This window comes from Erpetoichthys calabaricus, chromosome 11 (genome assembly GCF_900747795.2).
Source record: "Erpetoichthys calabaricus chromosome 11, fErpCal1.3, whole genome shotgun sequence".
NCBI classification, from domain to species: Eukaryota; Metazoa; Chordata; class Cladistia; order Polypteriformes; family Polypteridae; genus Erpetoichthys; species Erpetoichthys calabaricus.
In genome coordinates, this window is record NC_041404.2 from 27,352,728 (window position 1) to 27,378,220 (window position 25,493).

The window sequence follows — 25,493 nt, forward strand, 5'->3', positions numbered from 1 at the left end:
CTTCTTTCAGCCTCCACTCACATTATAGCCAGCATTAACTACAGATCCAGGAGATCTTTCCTGTTTATCATTATTTTTATTTCCACACAGGTACGCAATCTGTGTTACATGTTAACAAGGAGAGAGAAGATGAAGCAGTCCCTCTGCACGCTTCAAGAAAAGATCTTCAACCTTCAGATTCAGCTCATTGAAGAAGACTTGGCTAGAGGTAAGGGAGTGTATATCTAATCTTTAAACAAGTTTGAGATGTTCATCTGCTGCTTTGCAGTGCTGGGACTCCAAAATCGTGGGATTTTGATAGTCTGCAGATAGACATTTCCTTGCATTTTTCTCTAGACCTTCAGTAATGTCCACCAGTGGTCTTTTGATCCATTAAAACACACATGGTGGGGATAAATATGAAAACACATAGTACAATGTAAATGTGTAATTGAACAAAACACAGTTGCCCTTTGAGCCTAACCATTGCTTTCTTGAACCTCTCTCTATCTAGTATCACCGTCCTGCCCACTTCTGAAGCATCATCACAAGCCACCTACTTTTTCACTACCATTGTCACCTAATGATCTTGGCGCTTCTTTCAAGGTCCATTGTACCTTTATCAATTCTTTTCTTAACATTAGACTCAACAGGCTCTTTGATCTCAAACAGCCCAGGTTACTGTGAGGGTCAGGGTTGGTCGATTGTGACTACAAAACTTCATGCTAGAAGTGTCTGCACTGTTGAGCCCTTAAAAAGATGCGTCTCGAATTCAGTTGCCCCGCTTCGAATGTTGAAGATGCCAAATGGTCTCACACATTTCTGCCAGTTCTTTCTCTTTTTCTTCTACAAAAGAGCAAGGCACCTCTAGCACCTTTTAGGTCTCCTGCCCTAATGTGTCCTGATGGAACCTCCTCCTCTGTTTCTTTCTGTCTGTGATGCCCCTTGTAATTTCATACTTGGAGTGGCACATATTCAAGAGCCGACCACCCCCTAGTGTCCTCTGTCTTCCTGCATTGAGATGTAGAGGTGTTCTGTTGCTGACAATATGGGTGTCTATCTCATCTGTAAATTTCTGTGGGATTCCATTCCGTATCCGAGTAACCTCTCACCCCTTTACAATAGACAACTCTGATGACGAGGTAATGTCTCTTAATAATAAAGGTGGGCACAGCTCCCAGAATACCAAAATGTAAAGGACATTTATTATCAAAAATAAATTAAAAAGGATTGCAAAGAGGTACAATGGAGAGGAACTACAGGAGGAATATAAAGGCACTCTTCTTTTTGCAAAATGCAAGCTTTTGTATGCTCAAGATAAGCCTGTCTATATTAACTATGACTCTCACTCTGAAATATAGAAAGAAGTTAATCAGCTTATATCTGTGTTTACAAATATCTTCCAACTGTATCACCAAAACAACAGATACCTACCTATTCCGACAGAAAGTTACTTTCCCACCCATTGCTGTGGGCAGTCTTTAGAGTCACTTCCAGAGAAGCATAGTGGCACAGCAACATTGCTACTGAAGCATATGGCGCTGCCTAGTACTGTAATGTGCAGCTTACTGAAAGAATTACGGTAAAGTTGAATGATGGCGGGAGTGCGGGCAGACGCCTGTTGGTGAAAAGTTTCTGAATGAGACATGCATACTGTTTATTTTTTTGAGTTAATAAAACGTTCTCAGTTGTCTTTGTACATTAATCCCGTTGACTCATTATGAATCCTATCCATGTGCCCTTGCACGGTAAAGTTAATGAAAGACTAGTTACTGTCTACAAAAATGTCATTTTTTGCTGCCGTTGATGGATCTCCAGCAGCACTGCTGTTGTTGTGAGGGAAAGCTGGACGAGCCTTACAGTGCATTTAATTAGCATGCATTTCTCTTTTAAGCCAGTTTAACTTTCATTTTCCAAAGGGTAGTAGATTGACCTGTTTAATAGTTATGATAATTGGTCTGCTAGTGGTCTTATTGTTCTTCAGTTATTGTTTACAACAAAGCAATCCACTTTAGAAATGAGAGCATCAACACAGTTAGCATCCCAAGGCAGCTGTAAAAAAACATAACATAGATGGGATCAGAGTGTTGAAGATGAGCTTTAGTAAGACAATAACAGTCATATCTTGTAAATTGTTAAAATATCACTTGTAATTTTGATGACATTTTTGCCCCTGAACTTCTTTTAACGGGCAGAATTGTTTAGTTTGGGGACAGTTTTGCTCTCTGCCCCTGATTATTTCCAATGCTGGTTCCTACTTATCATAGCACTGCCAAGATCTGTACTGGATTAAGCCAGTGTGAGCATGTTATATTATGGTATGTTATGTTATGTCATCAATTCAAGCCAAGTGGCCTTATTGTCATACCAGCCATGCACAGTATTGCTGCATACATTGGCACAAAATAACATTCCCTAGGACTGCGGTGCAACATATACATAAACACAGGACAGATGCTATGAACTACTGTATATCATAAATCGATAAGTAAATAATAGATTCATGAATAGATAATTATAATTTGAAATAGGCAGTAATAATTAAATAATAACAATTTATTGGTGCTATGTGATCATGTTCAGGGTATGTTCAAGCCTTGCGTCCAGTGCTGCTGGCATAGTTTCTAGCACCCCCTCACTGTCATTTTGATGAAGCAGGCTAGGAAATGTTATGTTATGTTAAATGTACTTATTAGTACTTGTAGTATTAGTGGTTGTCCCTGCTGTGTTAATTTGTACCTTACATCCATAGCATAGGCTCAGCCCCACCAACACCCTGAACTGGATTAACCTGGTTTGACCAAGGTTTGGGAAATGTTGCCTTGCAATGTGCTGGCATCCTGTCCATGTTTGGCTCCTGCCTTGTGACCAGTGATGTTAACATAAATTCTTTACCCCATTAACCCTGAATTGAATTTGATGGATTTCCAAATGGATTTACAGATGGATGAACAGATGATACCCCTTAGTGTGTCACAGCGGTGCAGGGGTAAGTGTTGCTTTCTCACAACTCTAGTAACTTGGGTTCATACCTTGAATCAGTTACAGTTTATGCAGAGTTGACATGTATCCTGTATCCAAAAAACATGTATGTTAGATGATTTGGGAACACCTGAACTTGGCCAGCATAACTGAGCGTGGCTTTCAATCAACTTGCCTCTAATGCAGAGTTAGCTTCTGCCTGATACTCCCCAAAAAGGTTGCTGAACCCTGCATCCCTGAACTGGATTAAGCTGTAAGCATAATAGTAAATGGAAGCATAATACTTTTAGGTATAGTACAATGGCAAATGCTATTTAACAGCTCCCTTTGTGTGGAGATTGCCTGTTCTCCCTGTGCCCCACATCTATAAAATATACATATTAGGTTACTTGATCCCTCTGAACTGCTGTGGGTGAGAGTGCCCTGCATTGCTACTGGGATAGGCTTTCACTTCTCATAAACTTGAAATTAAATGGGAGGGCTTTATCATTTAGAAAATTACAAGCAATCAAGTGTGTTATTGCACATAATATTATTTCACAATCTCCAGTGGGCTCGTTAGGTTTCAGAATGCATAGTTATTGATTATAGCAGCTCTTAAGTGTTCCACACTACCCGCCTGCTGATTCAAGAAGAATAGCCAATACAGGAATGTTGTGATACTTTTCAACAGAAGAGGCTGGGTGACACTGGCTAAAAATGGTTTTTAATGAAGTTCGATTTTGATTGCCTTTTGCCTATTTTCCTGAAAACAGCCCGTCACAGTCCACCCAGCTCTACAACAGATGATAAGAGATGAAAGAAGAGATCTTACAAGTTTATTGTATGCCCTTGACGTATGATTGAACAGCAGTTCTTGGTTGTTACAGTGTGCTTGTGACAGCTGACTTAAGTCAGCATTTCTGCCCACACACAGAAAACACAGCAGAGCGGAGAAATGTAAAAGACAGCTCATCTGAGATGCTCCTGAGGCAGTCCTTTTCCCATTGGCAGATACAAGTTTCTGGGTGAACTTGGCCTTTAAACTGTTAGAGTGTCTTAGAGCGCAGCAGTGTTGGGCTAGTCATAATTCATTTGCTGACCCTATTAAAGCCTTGGTTCAGAATAAAATATTCCCCTCTGCTACTCACATGTTATTGTATATTTCTGGATTGTATCATAGCCCTGCCTGCTACTTCTTAATTTAACCGAATAAAAATGTGCTATGTTGGCATCATGGTAAAAGGTGCAGGTGCAAGACTCAGATAATTCTAAAGTGGCCGAGTTACAAAGTAGCCTGGCAGCATTGAATTCAAGGTATGAAAGAAAGATAGCTGGGCACCCTTGCACATCTTATGTTGTAAATGCCCAAAGGATAAGCATAGTCCAGAGGAGTGGTTGGTGTGCCAGCCAGGTAACCTAATTTAATTTTAACAAAATGAAAAATGTTAATCTGATGGATCAGAGAACAGAAGTATGGCCAATATAGCCTTTCAACAATGGTAATAGCTTAATATCTTTATACTCGTTTGTGTCATGGTCTAGACTGAGACCTCTTCCCCTGGATATGAGAAAGGAGAGTTAAGTGACAGCACCACCTCTCGGTTTGGGGTGGCATTGCCTACCTTGCTAGAGCCCTGAAAGTGTGACAGTTGTGGAAAATCAGCCCTGGCACAGACAGACACCAAGACACACAAATCCCCAAAAGCACATGTTTTTATTTCTTTTTCCTTTATATCACAGAGTGCACAATCTCCAGCAATCACTGCTCAGTTCTTTCTTTCTTTCTTTCTTTCTTTCTTTCTTTCTTTCTTTCTTTCTTTCTTTCTTTCTTTCTTTCTTTCTTTCTTTCTTTCTTTCTTTCTTTCTTTCTTCTGCTGCCTCCTCTCCTCGCAAGCTCTGTCCTCTACCTCCCGACTCCGGCTCCCTGAATGGAGTGAGGCGGCCCCTTTTATGTTGCCCCCGGAAGCACTCCAGGTGCTCCCTGATGATCATCCAGTCGCACTTCTGAGTATGGCGGAAGTGCCACTGTCCGGGGCTCTACAGTTGTCCAGGCTCCCCCTGGCAGTGGCCACGGACCCCGTCAGGGTTGAGCTTCCAAGCTCCAATCCCATGACCCCGATGCAAACCAGGGGGGCTGCTCCCTCGTGTCCCGGGGGAGGTATTGTCTCTCTCCTGGGCAACTAATTAATTTGCACATTTTTAGGATGTGAGAAAATGTCTGAAAAATCTAGAAAAGGCAGTAAAAGGAAAGCTTGCAAACCCCCCAGAAACAGTGTTCAGACTTTGAGTCAAACTCGGATCACAGGAACTGTGAGACAGAAACTCTATAACCACTGTGCAATCATGCTGCCCAGAACTGAGGATAAAAATAAAATTACAGGATATTTAAACAGTAGCATCCAGACTGCTGTTTCCTGTTCAGGGTGCTGTGGGCTGCGTGGTGTACCAAGCATTGAGGTCCTCTGTCACCAGCCACCCCAGTCAGTCTTTCTGATGACAGGAATCTAAGCTCCAGAGCCTGGAAGACTGCTGCCCTAGAATGTGTCTCTGGTTGGGGCTTGTTTTTCAGAGTGTAGGTCAACCTTTGTGTTCCTTCTGTCACACTGAATATACAGGAGCAAAGCTCATGATTTACTTTTCTGGTGATGACTGCCCATTTTCACTTCTAGGTGGCGATCACTTGATCAATATTTAGCAAGAGTCTAGTCACAAATACGTGTGAGGCAATGGGGCTCTGTGACACTTCAGTTTGTGCCAAGGTGCTACATAAGCACAGTCGGGAAAAGCCCTCTTGAGGGACAGAGAGTGTGGCTAATGGCAGTACCTGACCTTGAAGAAGGCAAAAGATATCTTATTATCAAACTGCTAAGTGCAGATGGCTGCAACTTCACCCTTAATGTGTCTCTTTTCAGAAAGGATACAGACATCATTTCTATAAATGATTCAGTTACAAAGATGTCACACACAAGTTGGCTGTCCTTATTGATGTTGCAGAGGTATAAGATTAAGATCTGTTGCAATCTGGGTATATTACCCTACTGACTATACCTGAAAAAATAATTCACAGCACATTGGCACAGTGGTTACCCCAGCTGCCTCACTTTTGTAGCGTCCTAGGTCGAAACCCATCCCGTTTACAGTCTGTCTAAAGTTTGTATGCATTCGCTTGTGTCTGTAGGGTACCATCAGTAAAATGTGTATTTTTGTGATACTGGTCCTGCTGCCTTATTCCTCTAGGAGGCTGCGCTCACATCCTAGTCCAGTCAATGCCTGTGTGAAATATGCTTGGTCTCTTTCCCTCCAAGAGAATTTTCTTCCAGAAAGAAGTGCAGGGTAGGTTGGTTTGAGACTAAATTAATTGCATCCTGCATGTCGAAGTGTGCCCTGAAATGGACTGGCATCCCACTCTGGGTTCATTCTTGCCTTGCATCAACTGATGCCGGCATAGGAGCGGTTTGATTGACGGAGTTTCATGCACAGCCCTAGAGAGAGTTTTCTAGAAAGTAGGCAATACAAAGGTGAGTGAGCCTACACTAATAATTACATCGGGGACTTTGGGCTGACGTTAGGTTATCTCAGATATATTTGTGGGTCCATATGGAATAAGCAGGTATTATGCGAAGTTAGTAATTACAAAATGAGCTTAGAGTAATAAAGGTGATTGTACACTGGACAGCCTGCCAGTATCAGTGAGCAGCTTTAATGAGATTGTGTGGTCCTCATCCTGATAGAATAAAACATGCAGTTTTGGTCGCTAAAGTAAATGCAGCTTTAGTTAAACAGGGAGGCGTTTTGCAAAGCTGTGCAGCTAATACTGTGCCCAGTAGGTGGCATCAAATACAATAACCGCATTTTGGGTTTAGTTTGTCACGTGATTGTCACTGATGTCCCTAGAGGTCAGTGCCTTGTTTAATGGCTGCAGGGGACTGAGGAGTAACCCTGACCTAGAGCTAAATTAATAGCCCTCTTTATCTAATACGAGTTACAAGCAAGGACCTTTACTAGAATCAGCATAGACTGAAGTGGGCAGAGAGTAGGAAAAAGACGTTGAGTAACTTGGATTTGAGTAACTGTGCCACTCACTCCTTAACTGGAGAGCTGACAAGAAGACATCCTGCCACAAGAACAATTGGCAAGCATCACTTATTTTATATTTTCCCTTTTCATTGTATTCTAGTAATAGAGCCTTTTTTTAAGATACATCAGTAGAACTCAGCAGGGTAACATAATATGGGGGTCAATCTTCTGGTCTGTGGTTCATGTCTTTAGCCCCAGGCCACAGTGATTGTTGGCTTACAGGAATATAAAAAATGCGCTGAAAGCAGATTTCCACTTCAGTCCAAATGAAAGGACTCTTTAAGTGGATTTGTTTATGAGGGTTTTGTTGGGGGGCGGGTGGTTTAGTTGGCTGCTGAAGAGAGGAGAGCGCAGCTAAGATTTATTAGGTTGATAGACTGTAACTGAAGCTGAGATTTCAGGTTAGCGGTGCTCATCATTCTTCTGCAGGATTCTGACACCCAGCCGCCGCTGCTGCCGCCACCACTAAGATTTGCTGCTACAGCACTTTTCTTGATCTGGGGTTTTGTTATGCTGCAGTAAATGACTCTATCTATTCAGAAATGCAAATTGAGGTTTGTGCAGGGACAGCCCGGCCGTTGGACTTGCCTGCTGCTACACACATAGAGGACGCCTCATTTTTCCTATTAACCTTTAGCAGCTCGAGTTAGCATATGGTTTTTAATGATTGTTTCTCTGCCTCTGAGAATTTGCATCACAAAAAGAAATTAAATACGAGGCATCAAGGCAGATTCAGTTTCTGTGCCATATGCAACCACCTCAGTCAGTGCTCCGTACCATGTTAATATAAAGAAGTTTCCCTGAATAGGAAGACAGTTGAGAGTTTAAAGTAAAACACAACACCAAGTCAGCTTGGGCAGTTTTAAATTGGTTGGTGCACCACTGAAGTATATGTTTTAAGGGCAGTGTTTATTCCATTTGTACCAGTTTATTAAGCAACATGTAAAGTGGTTGATGAACATCAGTGGAGTGCCATAAAGCAATTTAAAATGAAATGCCAACCTTTAGCATAAGAGAAGGATGAGTATGGACTGGCTGGCTGGAGTGGCTGCAAGCTGAGTCCTGTGCAGGTCTGATTTTCAAGAACCACTTCTGACTTGCACCCACAATAATAAAACCACACCCAGACTGGGCCTTTTAATGTTAATTCTGCCACCCATATTGACCCACTGATTTAAGAACTGTGACAGACCAAATGTGTAAAATAGCCATTTGTAAATCTTGACTTCATTAAAAAGAATAGCATCATCTTAACATAACATAATTAAAGGTGTTCAGCAACAGACACTGTCACATTGGAAATCATTTTAAATCTGCTTCCAAAACACAAGTGTTATGATGATAGATAGTGTTAGGTTTCAACCCAGCCACAAACATACACCAGGACACACAATGTCCAAAAGCACACGTTTATTTTACAGTTCTTTTCCTTGCACAACACAGTGCACCAACACAGCCACAACAGTTCAGTCCTTTACTTTATTTCTAGTTTTACTTTTACTTTATGCCGCCTTCACTCCTCCAGTTGCATGCTCCATCCTCTTACATGCAACTCCGACTCCCTGAATGGAGTGAGGCGGCCCCTTTTATAATGCACCCAGATGTGCTCCAGGTGCTCCCTGATCACCTTCCTGCAGCACTTCGTGGTGTGGTGGAAGTGCTCCAGTCCATGGCTCTGGAACCATCCAGGTGCCCCCTGGTGGTAGCCACAGGTTTGAGCTTCCCAGCTCCGTGGTTCCCATGTAATCCCGTAGGACTGCCATCTTGTGTCCAGGGGTAGGAATTGCCCCTCTCCCGATCACCTGCCTCTGTAGGTCTCCTGGTGGGGCAAGGTCCCTGGCCGTCTATCTATCTATCTATCTATCTATCATATAGATAGATAGATAGATAGATAGATAGATAGATAGATAGATAGATAGATAGATAGATAGATAGATAGATAGATAGATAGATAGATAGATAGATAGATAGATACCTTCTTTAACCTTAACTTAAACCTTTTTCTAACCAAAATCCTCCCAAGGCACACCACTATTTTTACTAACTACAAACACATATACAGTTTACCTCATACACTTGCTCAACATCCTGAATGGGGAAGACTACCAGAGTAGCCGGTAAAAAAAGGAGCTTACAGATCAGAATTTACAGACATGGCACTTAGTGACCCCTCCTTTAACCGCCACCTTATCGTGGTGGAGGGGTTTGCGTGTCCCAATGATCCTAGGAGCTCTGTTGTCCGGGGCTTTATGCCCCTGGTAGGGCCACCCAAGGCAAACTGGTCCTAGGTGAGGGATGAGACAAAGAGCGGTCAAACAAACCTCCTATGAAGAAAAACAATTTTGGACTGCGTTTTCCCTTGCCCGGACGCGGGTCACCGGGGCCCCACTCTGGAGCCAGGCCTGGAGGTGGAGCTCGATGGCGAGCGCCTGGTGGCCGGGCCTGCACCCATGGGGCTCGGCCGGGCACAGCCCGAAGAGGCAACGTGGGTCCCCCTTCCCATGGGCTCACCACCTATGGGAGGGGCCAAGGAGGTCGGGTGCAGTGTGAGTTGGGTGGTGGCCAATGGCGGGGACCTTGGCGGTCTGATCCTCGGCTACAGAAGCTGGAGATCCTGCCCCAAGTGGAGGAGTTCAAGTATCTCGGGGTCTTGTTCACGAGTGAGGGAAGAATGGAGCGTGAGATCGACAGGCGGATCGGTGCGGCATCCGCAGTAATGCGGGCTCTGCATCGGTCTGTCGTGGTGAAAAAGGAGCTGAGCCGCAAGGCGAAGCTCTCAATTTACCAGTCGATCTATGTTCCTACCCTCACCTATGGTCATGAGCTATGGGTAGTGACCGAAAGAACGAGATCGCGAATACAAGCGTCTGAAATGAGTTTCCTCCGCAGGGTGTCTGGGCTTTCCCTTAAAGATAGGGTGAGAAGCTCAGTCATCCGGGAGGGGCTCAGAGTAGAGCCGCTGCTCCTCCGCATCGAGAGGAGTCAGATGAGGTGGCTCGGGCATCTGATCAGGATGCCTCCTGGACGCCTCCCTGGTGAGGTGTTCCGGGCACGTCCAACTGGGAGGAGGCCCCGGGGAAGACCCAGGACACGCTGGAGGGACTATGTCTCCCGGCTGGCCTGGGAACGCCTCGGGATTCTCCCGGAAGAGCTAGAAGAAGTGGCCGGGGAGAGGGAAGTCTGGGCATCTCTTCTCAAGCGACCCGACCTCGGATAAGCGGGAGACAATGGATGGATGGATGGATGGATGGATGGGCACTTAGTGAGCACTTTGGTGGCATCTCCAAGCTGCTTTTCCCCTTTGCCAGCTCCTTTCTGTTTCAGAGGCAACTCATATACCCACTATCCACCAGCCTTGTGAGGCTTGCTGGCGACCACACACCTAGGGGTAGATGGACTCTAGCAGCCAGGAGGCACATCCGAAGTGCTCTAACATGGCGATTGCGGAGCTGCTTTAATGCCAGCTCCTCCAGGTAGTCCTATACTCTTCAGACAGGTCTCAAACACCTGCTGAGCTTGTCCCTCTCTGGTTCAGACCCAAGTGCACTACACTGTTATTTCTATGGTACACCTGGGTAGCTGCCACGGCGTGCCACTGTACCACAGCACACTGCATGGAAAACACTGATAGACAGATAAATATAAAGAGAGAGAGAGAGAACTTTGTCCCCAGGGGGAGTGGTGGTCCTCTAAATCTGTTTTAGAATGGAAATGGTGGCAGCAGACCAATCTCTTTCAGTCTTATGCTTTAAATTGTATACAGTATGTTACCCTGCCCCAAAATACCAATGATTTGCCTCAATCACACAAAAGTCTTTATAGAAGTTACAACACCATAAACAGTAACTTTGAGTTTGAGACATACATACAGTAATAAGCTCAGCTCCTTAGTGCATTGCCCTATACACTTTTCCTATTTCACCTTTTAATAAGTATTTTAAAGAGATGTATTAAAATTAAAAATGAGAAAGCTTTCTGGTTGCTGAGTCATTTAAAAATTTCTTCAACATACTTTTCTTTAACATGTGGTGTTGATCTATCAATAATCACACCAAAATGTCCACGCATCTTCAGTTTGATACAAAAATGATTATCAAATAGTTGATATTCCCCAAAAGTGCAATTGGTGATACAAAATACTGCCAATATGAAATGTGGCCTTGTATTGTGTATTGTATGACATCAGCACATGGCTGAAATGAAACACAAAGGCAAACAAAAATGTGTTTCATCAGAAGCAAGAAATTTAAAAATCTTACTGCAAAACTAGAGCTAAGGTTTAACATGACAAACTGACTGCATGTTGGCAAAACTGTTAATCGCCATCCATATAATTGGGAAGTTCAAAACTGTCTGCACACAGCATAGACGTCACTATATATGAAGGTAGCCTTGGAAGATTTGCACAGGTTTTTAATTTAGTGAGTTGTGTTCTCAGATCAGGTTGGCGAATTGCAACATTGTTTCATAAATGTGGCTCTCCATCCATAGGTTTGTTTTCAAATTTAAGTCAATCGGAACCAGCAAAGCACAAATGTATCAAGGCACTGGAACAGTTCTCAATCTCATGATATACAGTACTCAGATGCTACTGGGAGTAGTACCAAGCTGCAGTTACTTACTTCTGTGGATGTGAATACAAGTGATACACCTTTCATTGATACAGATTCAGAAATAATGCAGCAATGGATCTTAATTTACTCTCGATCGCCATCATCTGGCATGGTGGAGAGAGAAAGCAGCCAACTTCTCAATGCAGTGGAACCTCGGTTCACGACCATAATTCATTCCAAAACTCTGGTCGTAAACCGATTTGGTCGTGAACCGAAGCAATTTCCCCCATAGGATTGTATGTAAATACAATTAATCCGTTCCAGACCATACGAACTGTATGTAAATATATATTTCTTTTAAGTTTTTAAGCACAAATACAGTTAATTAAACCATAGAATGCACAGCGTAATAGTAAACTAAATGTAAAAACATTGATCAACGCTGAGAAAACCTTAAACAGAGAAAACTAACATTGCAAGAGTTCGCGCTATACTGTAGCCTTATGACCCAATCGCTGTAAACACTCTTTTTAAATGAGTTTTAAGCACAGGGGAAAAAAAGGAACATTTGAACAAATCCAAACTTTATTTAAAAACCAACCATCAACCACCAAAAAAGTAACATTGCAGGAGTTCACACTAATAGCTTTACAACCCGATCGCTGTGTAAACTTTTTTTAAGCACAGGGAAAAAAATGAACATTTGAAAAATCAGAAATTTAATAAACAACCAAGAAAAGTAACATTGCAACAATTCATGCTACGAACCGAAAAATGAACATTTGAAAAATCCGTAATACAAAAACTAACCATAAACCACAGAGAAAACTAACCTTGCATGAGTCGAGTTCTGGCATGAAGTGAGGAGGAACTGGGTGGAGAACAATCCGGTCTCGTCGCAGTTGAAGACTTGTTGCGGGATGTAGCCTTCGTCCTCCACTAATTTTGTGAAATTTTTCACGAATTCTTTCACAGCTTCTGCGTCGGAACTAGCAGCCTCTCCATGCCTTACCATACTATGAATGCCACTTCTCTTGCGAAACTTTTCAAACCATCCTCTACTGGCTTTAAATTCCTCACTTTCGCCACTCGTAGAAGGATAGTTTTGCAGCAAATCGCCATGAATCTTCTTGGCTTTCTTGCATAACATTGCTCGTTCATTCTCGTTCAGCCACACTAGCAGTAGTTTTTCCACCTCTTCCAGCACTTGAGGCCTCTGCCTGGTTAACGCTGTAACTCCTTTTGCAACATCAGCTGCTTTAATAGATTCTTTCTGCTTTAGAATAGTCGAAATCGTAGATTTTGACTTCTTGTACTTGGCGGCAAGATCAGTAACACGAACGCCATGCTCATACTTTTCAATAATTTCTTTCTTTACTTCGATTTCAATTTTCTGCAAAACTTTCTTCTCACCACTCTTCACTTGCTTAGAAGCAACGGTTAACTGCAAAAGCACACGAAATACTGTAGAGCACAAAGAGTTCACAGGTAAAGCACGCACATCTGACTGAGAACAATGAACAGGGAGAGGCTTAACACGTGCTTAAATACAGTAATCGGCGCATACAAACCGGAAGGGAAATGAAATAGAGCACAAAGAGTTCACAGCGAAAGCATGCACGTGCAAGCACGCACGTCTGACCGAGAACAATGCAACATGTGCGGAAATCATCGGCGCACACAAACCGAACGGGAAACTGACTTGTTCATATACCGAGTGTGTGGTCGTGAACCGAGGCAAAAGTTTGGCAAACTTTTTGGTTGTAAACCGATTTGTACGTGTACTGAGACGTTCGTGAACCGAGGTTCCACTGTACTTGCTTTTCTGGTCAGACTATACTTCTGTCCCTGCCACGTCTGTGCCCAGTAAGTGTGCGATTTCAGCTGCAGGGGAAATTATTACAGTGGAGAGGCTCAGCTTCATGCAGAGTGTTGACAGTTTCCCCTTTTCTTTAAAGGATATACAGTACAGTATAACATACGTTCTTCTTGTATCCAGTCAGAATCCACAGCTAACAGGTCAGTAAAGCATTCAAGCAGGAATTAAAAGGTCTACCATTGTTGGAACAATGTTTGATGTTAACTTGGAACAACAAAAAACAATTGTTACATTTGGATGGTTTCATATGTCAGTTACTCTGTAATGAAGGTTTATTGGATCGTTATGTCACGTGTACAGTGTGCAGTGAAATTCCTGCTTATGTGTTCCCATCAACATGCAACAAGTCTTTTATTTTTGCAAAGCAAATATTTTGTTATTATTTGAGACTCTTCTATTTAAATGAAAAAGCTTACAAAACCTACTTTAAAACTTTTTGGTTTGCACACTGATCTGAATTAATTTAGTGTTGTAATTTATGAAAGTCCAATAATAAATAACACTAAACACACAGGCCATCTCTTTTATGAAAATTTCATGTCTTGAGACAATTGTATCATGAAGTCTGAACTGCTAATTTGCCTTCATGACATTAAGTGTTTTTTCCAATAATGATGCTTTCTAGATCCAGTTAGTAACAAGTTGTGCATATACCTAGTAGTACCTTCCACTGACTAAAGTCTGCTGTTGTTGTTTCAGAGAGGAACACAACATGTTACAAAAAAAGAACAATATAATGTTACTATGATATTACATTATTTTTGATTGATCCAAGATGCATTATTAAAATATTTGACCACACATGAAAATAACACGTCCAAAAGTTGACCTGTGGGTAACCACTGGGAAACCCCAATTATCCTACTCAACACAAGTTTTCTTGTTTAGTTTAAAGCTGTTTTTTAACCTGTGATTAATCCTGATTGTATTATTCGTTTTTCTAACCATTTTTGATTGACATGATCTCATTCTAGGATTGGGGAGTGCTAGTAAATATCCCAACAGTACAATGGTGAAACAGTTCCTTGTAGGGTATCTTCACATCCACTCATACCAGATCACCAGTTAACCTAACCATCAGTCTTTAGGATGTGAGACAGAAATCAGATTTGCAAAAGAAAACAAACGCTAGACAGACCCAGGAAGAGTGTGCAGACCTGTTGTCGCAGGTACTGTGTAGGTGCTCCCTGTTGTTCTGCCTTACAATGATAGTGTACTAGTCAATGAAAGCTTGAAAGAATTGGCAGCTACATTCATGAAAATATGAGCTGCAAAATATGCATTTGAAGTAAATGGTGCATCACACTCTGTCAAAAGGACTGCCGTTAAGAGAGCTGATAACGAAGAGCCACTAGAGATGCAGATTTCAGTGCTCAAAACACCCTAATCAACTAATCTGCCTAACACCAGCAGACGCACAGATGAGGCTTCACAACATCCACCAAATAACTAAAGCAATTGAACAGTACTGTCTAATTGGAAATGCAAACATGACAAAATAACCGCAGCGTTTTAACACGACGTATATCCACAAACCACAATGCTTATCTAAACTCAGTTTGCTGTTGTTATGTCATATGGTGATGCAATAGTTAAAATGACAGAAATATATCATAACAGACAGAGGCGCTTCTCACACTTGTGGAGCCCAGTAGCTGTGGGTGGCCTACATGCCCAGTAGCTGTGGGTGGTCTATGTGCCCAGTAGCTGTGGCTGGTCTACGTGAGTCTGTCTATCTGTGCCCACTGTCACTGCACTCATTACAATGTGCAAATGAATGATTAAAACACACAGTTTAGAGCACACTGACTGGAGAGATTGGGGGTGGGTGTTTTAGGAAGAAGTCCTGTGAGTTTAGCCTTTGAGGCACAGGATTTCACCGCTGTTCACTACACACCTTTCAATGGCTCGTCCCGAGGCGTGTATTCTCGTTTGAGAATCACATCCAACCAAGTGAGACTTGAGTCAAACTGATGAGACTAAAAATAATGGATGATCTAAATAAAGAAAATCTGGTCAAACATTAGGTTAAGCCTAAACCAAATTCTAGGATCTCTCTAAACATGGGTTCTGTCACATAAGAGTTCACTTCTCCATTCTCCGACTGGCTGGATTCACTGTAGTCAGATTTTCCTCTTCATAGCAGATGATTTTCTACTGGCATTCTAGAGATACCACTAATTCAGGAAGACCTGTAGCAGGACAATGGTGATAATGTAAAACGGGAAACTGAAAGGCTGTGCAACAGAATGTCTCTGTTCCTGCTAATCTTTATTTTTCTGTAAAACCTGCGCTCTGAATTAACATGTTTTTAGTAGGACTAGGACTAGGGCTAGGGCCTGAACTTCAGATTCCATTTATTTGTGTGTGAAGGGAAACAGTAAGGGTGCAATTACAAATACTGAAAATGATCTAGCAAATGCTCCAAGTTTCCATTTTTCTGAGGTTGTAATGTGTGAAGACGTTACCCACCTTGTAACTAGTTGGACTATTAAAGAGGTGCTAAGTGATTTGGAGATAGCAGAGACTGAAATACTACTGGATGAAAACAGCTGAAATTAAATGAATTGCCGGAAACAGGTAAACTTCTGTCCTGGAGTGCTTAAGGAAATTACTCATTATATATACTGTACATAAACAACAAAGATCATTGGACACCTGGGAAATTACTAAAGACCAGAAGCTAGCAAATGTTATCCCATTATATAAAAATGATCATACCAGTGCTAATAAATATTGTCCAGTCTGCTTAACGTGGCTGACAGGCACATTGATGTAGTCAGCTATTAAAGAAAATATTGAGCAATACATGAAAAAGTATTAAAGAGGGGAGATCATGTATCACTAATATACTGGAATTATATAAGGAAACAAAAGTATATGATCTAAGAAGTGCTTATGATGTTACTGTACATATCTGAGTTTTTCATAAGTTTCCTTACAATTTTTTTTAAATTTCTTTTCATTTCTTATGAAATGATTTTCATAAAGTTCCCTATGAGAGGCAATAGATCAAAACTTAAGGAAGTGAGAGTTCAAGGCAGTAGATAGGTGTAAAATTGGCTTGAACACAGAAAGAAAAGTTTTATGGGCTTTTTTTGAATTAGGCAGTATTAAAGGAGTGTTCTTCAGGGATCAGTGTGTTTCTTCTATAGATGATTCTGATAAATGGTAACACGCTGAAATAGTAGATATCCTCGAGTCAGTAGAATCATTACACTCACTCCCATTCACTCCCCGACTTGCTTTCCGCCCATTCTTTTTTTTTAACTATTCTATTTTTCTGTTTGGTTCTAAAAGCTGGTAATCATCATCATTCAACACAATGAGTAATGTGACCATCTGATCTCTGAAATGTAGTCGTTACCTGTAACTGAAACAAAAGGGGACCTTCAAACATAGCAGATGAAGGGGACCCAATGCCACACACTTTCTAGGATTATCCCATAGAGTTGGTGTGTTCAATGAGAGTTTTCTATGACATGCTGCTGCCCAGAGTTGCCTCCATCCCTTAGCAGACCTGTCCTGGGGTAGGTAATATCACCAACTGAGGACACATTGAAATGCAGGCCTAGAGCAAAGTAGGGAAACCTGAAGTCTGAGTCCTGAAGTTCACCTCAGATTAACAGACTGATTGTAACGAAGGCCTGTGTTTACCAAAAGTCTCCCTATTGAAATTCATAACAGTGTAGACTGGGGAAGCTCGATTATGATTCGGATGGTCCCGGTGATTGTAGATTTTCATTTTAATTGATTCCTTAATTTGAATCCATTTTTTTATTAATAAAGCAACATTTTCACTTAGTTTTTGTTAACTTGCTTGTTACAATTCAGAATCCTTAATTTCATATTTTAAGTTTGCATTTTACTTTTAATTGTTGCCTGTTTTCTTAATCAGCCATCGGTTAATAATAAGGTGCAAATGACAAAGGAACCACCAGCTCCCCAGCTAACGTGCTTCCATGTAAACCTGTGTACATGCATCATGAAGTATCTGTGTTAATAAAATGTTTTGAAATAAATTAGCAAGAAAGTAAGGACCACAAAACATATGGATAAAGTGCTCAGAAAACAAAAAGATATCTTTTTTTTCTTGGAATAGCAAGCCATATAATTAAATACCAAGTTTCAAGTTTCCTGTTAGGCCAGGTTAATAGGAAACCTGCAGCCACTGTGGACCTCCATGACCGTAATTGAATACCCTTACCCTATGTTGTCCAGTGATCTACAGTCAGCATCTACAGAAGACAAGATAGTTGTGCACACAAGCACCAGGAAAGGCTAACCCTTGTAGCATATTGTTTAATGTGTGAAAGTGTTCAGATGTGAAGTGCCAGATCTCCCTGACCTGAGGCAGAGGGTTAATGAGGGATGAAAATGGAAGATCAGACACTCTCACCTGTGGCCACATGAGCTCAGCCTTCTGGCTTTTCATAAGTGCCTGCTCTCCAAGAGTGATATTGAGTGAAGTGCAGTAACCCAAGCAGCAAAGCCAATGAGACAAGGTAACATGAGAGGGCCGATGCCGTCACTGCTTGTGTTTCATCTAAAAACCTGCACACTTCTAAGGTTTGTCTGTAGGCATGTGCTGTGAGGAAAAGGGTATCGAGAAACCAGTTTCAAGATGGCTTCCCTATTATCTGATTTGTTCTCACAAAGGTTATTGAATTTGTGAATAAAACTGTCAATCAGTCTTTTGCTGCAATAAGCTGGCACCCCATCCAGGACGGTTTTCACTCTGCCTTGCTACAATAGAACGGCTCCCCCATGATGTTGAGTTGGGTTAAGTAGGTTTAGGAATCAAAAGCCACACATGCACATGGAAAATGTGGAAAACTTCCCATATTTCCCAGACGCCATGGCTTTCTCACACATTCCACAGACTGGTTGGGTAAGTTAATTGGCAGCTCTAAATTTGCTTGTTATGGCTATGAGAGAGATAGTGCACTTCCAAGGACCTAATGCAGCAGGTTCAATAAATGAATGAATTTTAACTTGATAACGAAGAAACAAAATTGTAGTATACAGTGTGTATTTGGATATCTATATTCAGAAGTGAGTTATTCTCTTTTTTTTACACTGAATATCGTCATCATCATCATCATCATCTGTGCTACAGCCTATCTCCTCCTTGAAATCCTTCTTTGCCAACTTCCTGAGTCCTGTCTTTGATCCATAAATCACAGTAAGTCGTATTACTGTTAATAAGTTCTAACTTTTGTTGTTCTACTTATTATATTATATTTAAAAATGCTGGAGTACAAAGCAGCATTAGATGCTCTTTTGCTCTCCATGCATCAATTTCCTCAGCAATGCAGTTCTCACGTGTGATCAATGTGCCCAATTGCTTCAACTCCCCAGTTCTTTCAAATTCCTTTTCTTCTAATATCATCAAAATCTTAATGTCCTCCTCTTTGCCTACTAGAAATAACAATGCTTTAGTTTGTTCTGAATTCACTTCCAAGTCAATGTTTCCTACTATTTCTTTTAAATATTTGAATGTTACTTCTATGTCAGGGGGTTTCAAACCAAGGTCCTGGAGGGGCTGCAGTGGCTCCTTCTCAGCCACTTTCAGGTTCCTTCTCAGCCACTTTCTTAATTATTATCCAGTTGCTGCTTCTAATGGAACAGACTTTTTAGCCTTAATTTTAATTGACTTCTTATAAAAATTTGGAACTTAAATGTTTTTTTTCCTTAACCATCTAACTCTGGGGTCTCAGACTCGGCTCCTAGAGGGTTACTATTTTCACTCAATCCAGTTTCTTAATTATTGCCAGGATCTGAGTTTGACATCCCATTTCTAGGTCTCTTTTATTTCTTGCAATTACTGCCACATTGTCTGAGTAGGTCAAGTACTGCCTTATTCTGTTGAAAATGACTGGGTTGTTTATTATTACGTACTTATAACTTTCTCCAGTACCAAAGTAAACATTGTTAAAAGCATGTCCCCTTGTCACAGTCCTCGCTTTACGTCCACACATCTTGCCTCACCTCCCTTCTACCTTGACCAAACTCTTTATGTACTTTACCTTTTATATTTTGTATTAATTTTGCAGGGACACTCCATTTTCTCAAATCTTGGCACTACTTTTAATCTGTGCACCATCTCATACTCCTGTCTAAGGTCAACATGCTACTGATTTTGATCTGTGTCGCACTTGTAGCACAGAATTTCACAAGAGTGTAAGGATCAGATCTATCATCAATGTATTGCATCTAAAAACACACTGGTACTCCAAATTTTTTTCTGACATGAATTGTAACCTCTTTGCTAATACCTTTGTGAACCCTTTGCACATAACACTTAGTAGGCTGATTTCTTTGTAATTTCCAGTTGTTGATTTCTCACTTTTCACAGATGGGACGTATAATTCCCATTTTTCAATCAAATGATACTATATGTATCATTTATACAATATACTGTATATGCAGATACAAAGTGCAGTATTCCATATCAGTACAGTATCTGTGTTGTTACAAGAAGTACAGTTATTTAAAAAAGCAAAAAAGGAAATCAGAATGGTAAAGTGGCTGTAAATAAAAACAACAAATAACAGGAACTACTCAGTCATGTTGACGTATATTAAGAATGCAGGTGTCACATCCAAGAGAACTATACACAGTATACAGTAAATGTTTGTGGTTCAAGATGTATTTTTTTCTATAAAAAACAGGAAGTGGCTTAAAATGTGTGATAACATATCCATCAGAAACAGAGGAACTGCACCTGTTGCTGGGCTCACAGCCTCATTGTTAAAAAATACAAATATACAAGTAATGAATGGCTAGGCTAGTCCAGGTGCCATATAAATGTATGTACAAGACTATTGCAGTGTTTTACACAAATGCACATTTTATTTTATCTAAAGATTCCTACTGACACATTCCTGAATTGAATAAGCACCTTCACAAATGGATGGATTATTATATACAGTAAATGCTTTACAGTGTAGGCTATTTTTCAGATCCTCCTGCTTGGTGCCTTGGGGGAATGGCAGCTCAAATATAATACAAATTTACACCAATAAAGAAAATAAGCCCAGGCAGCCCTCCCATGGGTCTGCTTAAACTGATGTTGAGACCCTTTCTATATAATTTAAGGGTATGGCTGCTTCACGTGTCACACTGCCTTCCTCCTGGAGCCTACAGCGATCCATCCCTCTAGTGTGTCCTCTCTGCAGAGCGCCATCTTCTTCCTCTTCTTCGTCTTGATGTGGTGCATGGAGTAGGACACTTAGAAAAGGACACTTGGAAAAACCTTTAAGTGTAGCCCCTCCAAACAGAGACAGTATGAGCAGAGCAGACAGCAGACTTGACGTTCCCCAAATGCCACTCCGTATGTAAAAAAACTGCCAAGATGTTCCTGTCTAAAAACAGACCCACTTATAAAGATGTTCCTAGCAGTTTAGCTCACAGTGTGTCATGTTTAAATTTGAATTTCAATTTTTAAACTTGCATACCAGTCACTGTTTTTCTTTATTTTGTTCCTTTACTAAATCAGTTTATTTGTGCAGTAAAGCAAATGTTACTGAGATACCTGCTCTTATTGTATATTTTTCTTTAAACAGAAAAAGCTGGGAAAGGACCTAAAGGCAAGGTGAATGGCACAAAAGAACGCCGGAGAGAACGGAGGAAGGACAGCCCAGAGATAAAGGAAAGGTGGAAAGCAGAAGATGGATCACTACTCAAGCAGCTAGGTAAGCTACAGGGCTACAGGGTCACTTATCTTCTCCATTTGTAAATGGGCATCCAAGACCACTGGAGCTGCTATGGTGGCCAATACACCGCCGTGCCGATGTTTGCTGATCTGTTTCAGACACATCATGCATGTATTACTAACAAATGACATGACATTCTCAAACTTACCTAATCAATGTAAGGGCTGGAACCTGTCCTGGCAGCACTGTGAATACAAGGGTGGAAACATCCCTCCACAGGGTGTTCAGTCCATCGCAGGGCACACCTGCATTACCCAACTACATGCTCAGAAATGCAAGGAAGCCTTTTAGGTAGTCTGTATATTCAGTAGCATTACTACTACTACTGCTCCCACACTCATAATTAATAAATAATAATAATGAAAACAATGTTACCTACTACTCAAAGCACTTTTTACATTGTGAGGGAGGAGCCACTTCAACCACGAGTAATGTGTAGCATCCACCTGGATGATGCAACGGCAGCCATTTTTGCCCCAGTACACTCACCACACATGAGCTGTTAGGACACACCCTGCTGTTTACAATGGGATCTTTTACGACTACAGAGAGTCAGAACTTCATCCAAAGAGCGGTGCCATTTTTCCAGTACAGTGTCCCCGTCACTGCACTATAGCATTGGGATCTACATTCAGACCACAGGGTAAGTGCCCCCTCCTGGCCTCACCAGCACCTCTTCCAGCAGCAACCCAAGCTTTTCCCAGATGGTCTCCCATACAAGTACTGGCAGGGCCCGAACATGCTTAGCTTCAGGTGGATGACCTCTTCTGAAGTGCATGTTATTTGGCTGCTGTCCAAATTGCCTTAACATATGGGACAAAAACTGAAGCACCATAGAGGAAAACCCCATGCAAACACATGTAGAACTTTCAGACTCTACATTAAGAATGACTGGGCATTGGATTTGAAAACATTACTCTGGTTTTTAGTGCTGGTGATGCAGCACTAACCAATGTGCCACCACCACAAACCCTACTAACAAATATTCATTTCTAATTTGAAATTTATTTATATATCATGACTGATAACATATACAGTACATATTGGCCCACTAGTCAGCTGACTCACAACTTCTATAACCGAGGTTTAAACCCTAGCCTTCTTAAAGCAAATGGTAAGTTTAAGTTGGGCCTGGTTTGGGATGTATGGGCCTATTAGATAATGTTAGATAATAAATCTTTTTCTTTTGGATATTTTTTTTTATGTAGAAGTTACTTTCACTTTTATTTTTTTTTACCTTTATTTTGTCTTTTGTTATTTTACTTAATTGGCACAGCATGTTAGTTGTTATGACATGACTGTCATCTGCATAGCTCTGGTAGTTCACCTTGTGTTTTGAGATAATCTGGCTTAATGGGGGCAAATAGATTGGTAAGGTAATAATATGGCTGTCCTCTTCCTACACTAGTTCAAAATGAATATGGAACAGTGTGAGTGTCATCCTTTGCATGGCTGTGCTCGGGTCCTAATTTGGGATCCTGAGGTAGTTTGTCATGTGATGGGTGGGCAACGTGCTGTTTTAGTGTACACTGCCAACCTCTCTCTCTACACTGAGAATTCCCTTAACACTGGCCTAATATGTTCCGCTGTTCTGCCTGAGGATCCAAGATAACTCCTTTGGCGTTTTGTTACTACAGTACAGCATACACTTATGCTTACTGCCCAAATTATGACTTCTCATCCTTTTTCCACATTAGCACCACAATATTTGTCCGGTTTTCCATTGCCTTCTCAGTACACATCAGTGTGGCATACTCTTTTGCTGTCCTGGTCATAAGGTTTAAAGTACTATAGGTTGCAAGAAGTGTAAAAGATGAGATTTCCACTATATAGTCATGTGAGTATAGCAATAGAGGAGCGTCCCTTGAGTGGGGCAGAGAAGTTTTTATCTTTTTGACATTTAACAATCTGCAATATATATTTCACTGTAGCTAGTAACATTATAAATATAGAGATTATAACTTTACCATTTTGACTCAGGATCTCCAGAGATGCAGGTACCTCTGCCTAAATCAGCCTCAGTTGTTACCACATGATTCTAAGAAACAGTAAGTTATGTGCCACTGTTGTGATTAACAGGTCCCATCACCTGTACTTCTATTGCCATTAGCACTATGGCCCCTGCTGTGATCATTTTCCTTATCTGTCTCCTACCTGTAGATGTATGCATACAGCTTGTGCAGTGGTATATGTGCTGGCCTCAGCCTACCGTTGTCTGCTGCTGATGGAGCAAATGACCAGCAACACTCACTGATGTTATTCCCAACATCTTTGTACATTACTCCAGGCAAAATCTAGTTATCTATAGGGGACCCACCGTGGTCACCATTCACTTTCATCGCACTTTGTCTACTTTCACTTTGTCGCTACTTACACCATAGGATACACATTGCCACCTTGTACACAAATAGTAGTAGTGAGGGGGTAGATTATGACTTAGGTACGGTTTTGTGCCAACATGGAAAGCACTTTTTAATAATGACTGTAACATTGATCACATTAACTTATTGCTTATTACATGTTTCTTATTATAAGTAGCATAGATAGTAACAAACAGTTCAAAGAAACAAGCATAAGGGGACAAAGAGCTTTCAGATTAAAGATGAAAACATCAGAGAGGTAGGCAGCTTGGAAAAGCTGGGCCTTCATACTGATTTGGTATAAACTGCGTTCTGCTCTCCCTAGGGCACTTGGTGGCCTAGCTTGACCTGCACAATTAAATAGTGTGACTGGCACTCGGTGTAAAGCAACACCAGCACCGCTGTTTAGTGCTGAAGTGTGTCAAGGCAGCTAACAATAATAAAAAGCCCGAGAGATGTCGAAAACCACTTTATTAGCAAACATGCTGTCAGTTGTTTGTCTTCACGAAGTGGAACGACAGCTCAATTTTAAGACAGCTACATAGAAACAAAATACAAATGTGGCCATCATGTCAAAGTGGGGATGTGTACATCTGTACTGTTAGACATACGGACATTGTGTAGGGGATAGGGGGAGGCAAAGGGTGGGCAGTCCAAGAAAATAGAATTTGCTTACAGTTCTTAGCTATTTGGCTTATGAGCTTCTTGCAGTTCAGGAAAATGCTGGTAGAGCCCGATTTTCCCCATGTACACCGTGTATAAAGGTTTATACAAGTCTGAACACACACTTACACGCTATATGACATCGCAAATGTCCTTCAATTAGTAGTCCTGCCTTGCTTCTTGTTGCTGTCCACCAGAATGATAACTAGTACTTCTTCTAAAATGGGTAGAACTCAGAGCTCTAAGGGTCTAACAGCAGGTGTTGTGCGCAGATTTTCTGCTGAATCGATTCATGGTGGCAGTTCATCCCCTCAGAGAACAGCGAGTGGTAGCAACTTGCTGGAAGAATTTTCATTTTTTCAGGTAATTTATTTAATCTTTCAAGTTTAATTTGAATAATAGCACATGGTCCACAAGGAGCTGCATGCTCTTGACCAGTTGGTCCATCCATTTTTAAACATGATTAATCGAGAAAACAAAACACATCCTATCAGGACTAAGCACAATTTGGGAATCAACCAATGATGGGGAACTTGCCTATATCTGAGCACACAAGCAGATACCTACATACACTCATGCAAGGCTTGTTGCCAATAAATCTAACCTATGTAAGGCAGGACAAAATTAGGTGCCTGATGGTTATAGGGAAGTCACTGCATGCAACCTCCACACAGAGAGGCAAAATTCAAGAGTCAAATCCAGGATTGTGGAGCTGTGAGGCAGCATCAGTAATCAACAATATTTACACATTCTTTGGGCAGAAGATGAATATATAATATTTGTCTGTATGGGGATGCAATGAGAAGTGTGAGGTTCGCCCTGAATATGCGTTGGTTTTCTCCCAGTATAGCCTTCTCCATACCCCAAATATGTGAATATTAGGTTTATGTGTAACTTTAAATACACTTGATATGAGAATGTGTCTGAAGGTGTGCCCTCAAAAGGGCTGGTGTTTCATGCAAACCAGACTACTGTCTTCCATGTACTACTTTCAGGATTCCTCTCCCCACAACACGTGAAAAAGTGGGTCCAGACGTGTGCTTTTTTTTGCTGCATTCCAAACTGTAATCAGTCATGACTTGAATTATGATGGACTTTGGGGTGTGATGAGCCCCTTATTATGTTCTTGTTCCTATTTACTTGTTCCTCAGCATACAACAGCAGCTTACAACTCAACTCGTATGTACTGTATGACACTCACACCTACACTAAATGCATAAAAGAAGGTTTTGAAAGTCACCATGCTTACGTAAAGTTGATACTGTTTTGTTGATGTTTGCCCATCCTCTGTGTCTTCTTT

At 41.3% G+C, this 25,493-nt stretch overlaps 2 protein-coding genes across 2 annotated transcripts in view; one reads left to right on the forward strand and one right to left on the reverse strand.

The window, feature by feature from the left end:
- Positions 1-25,493, forward strand: part of jade2 (jade family PHD finger 2) — a 330,800-nt gene that overhangs the window by 297,000 nt on the left and 8,307 nt on the right. The window contains exons 10-11 of the mRNA XM_028812843.2: positions 91-208; positions 21,021-21,149. Of these exons, the coding sequence (XP_028668676.2) occupies positions 91-208; positions 21,021-21,149 (247 nt within the window). The remainder of the gene's footprint in view (positions 1-90; positions 209-21,020; positions 21,150-25,493) is intronic.
- Positions 1-25,493, reverse strand: part of pitx1 (paired-like homeodomain 1) — a 554,834-nt gene that overhangs the window by 63,604 nt on the left and 465,737 nt on the right. The window lies entirely within an intron of this gene.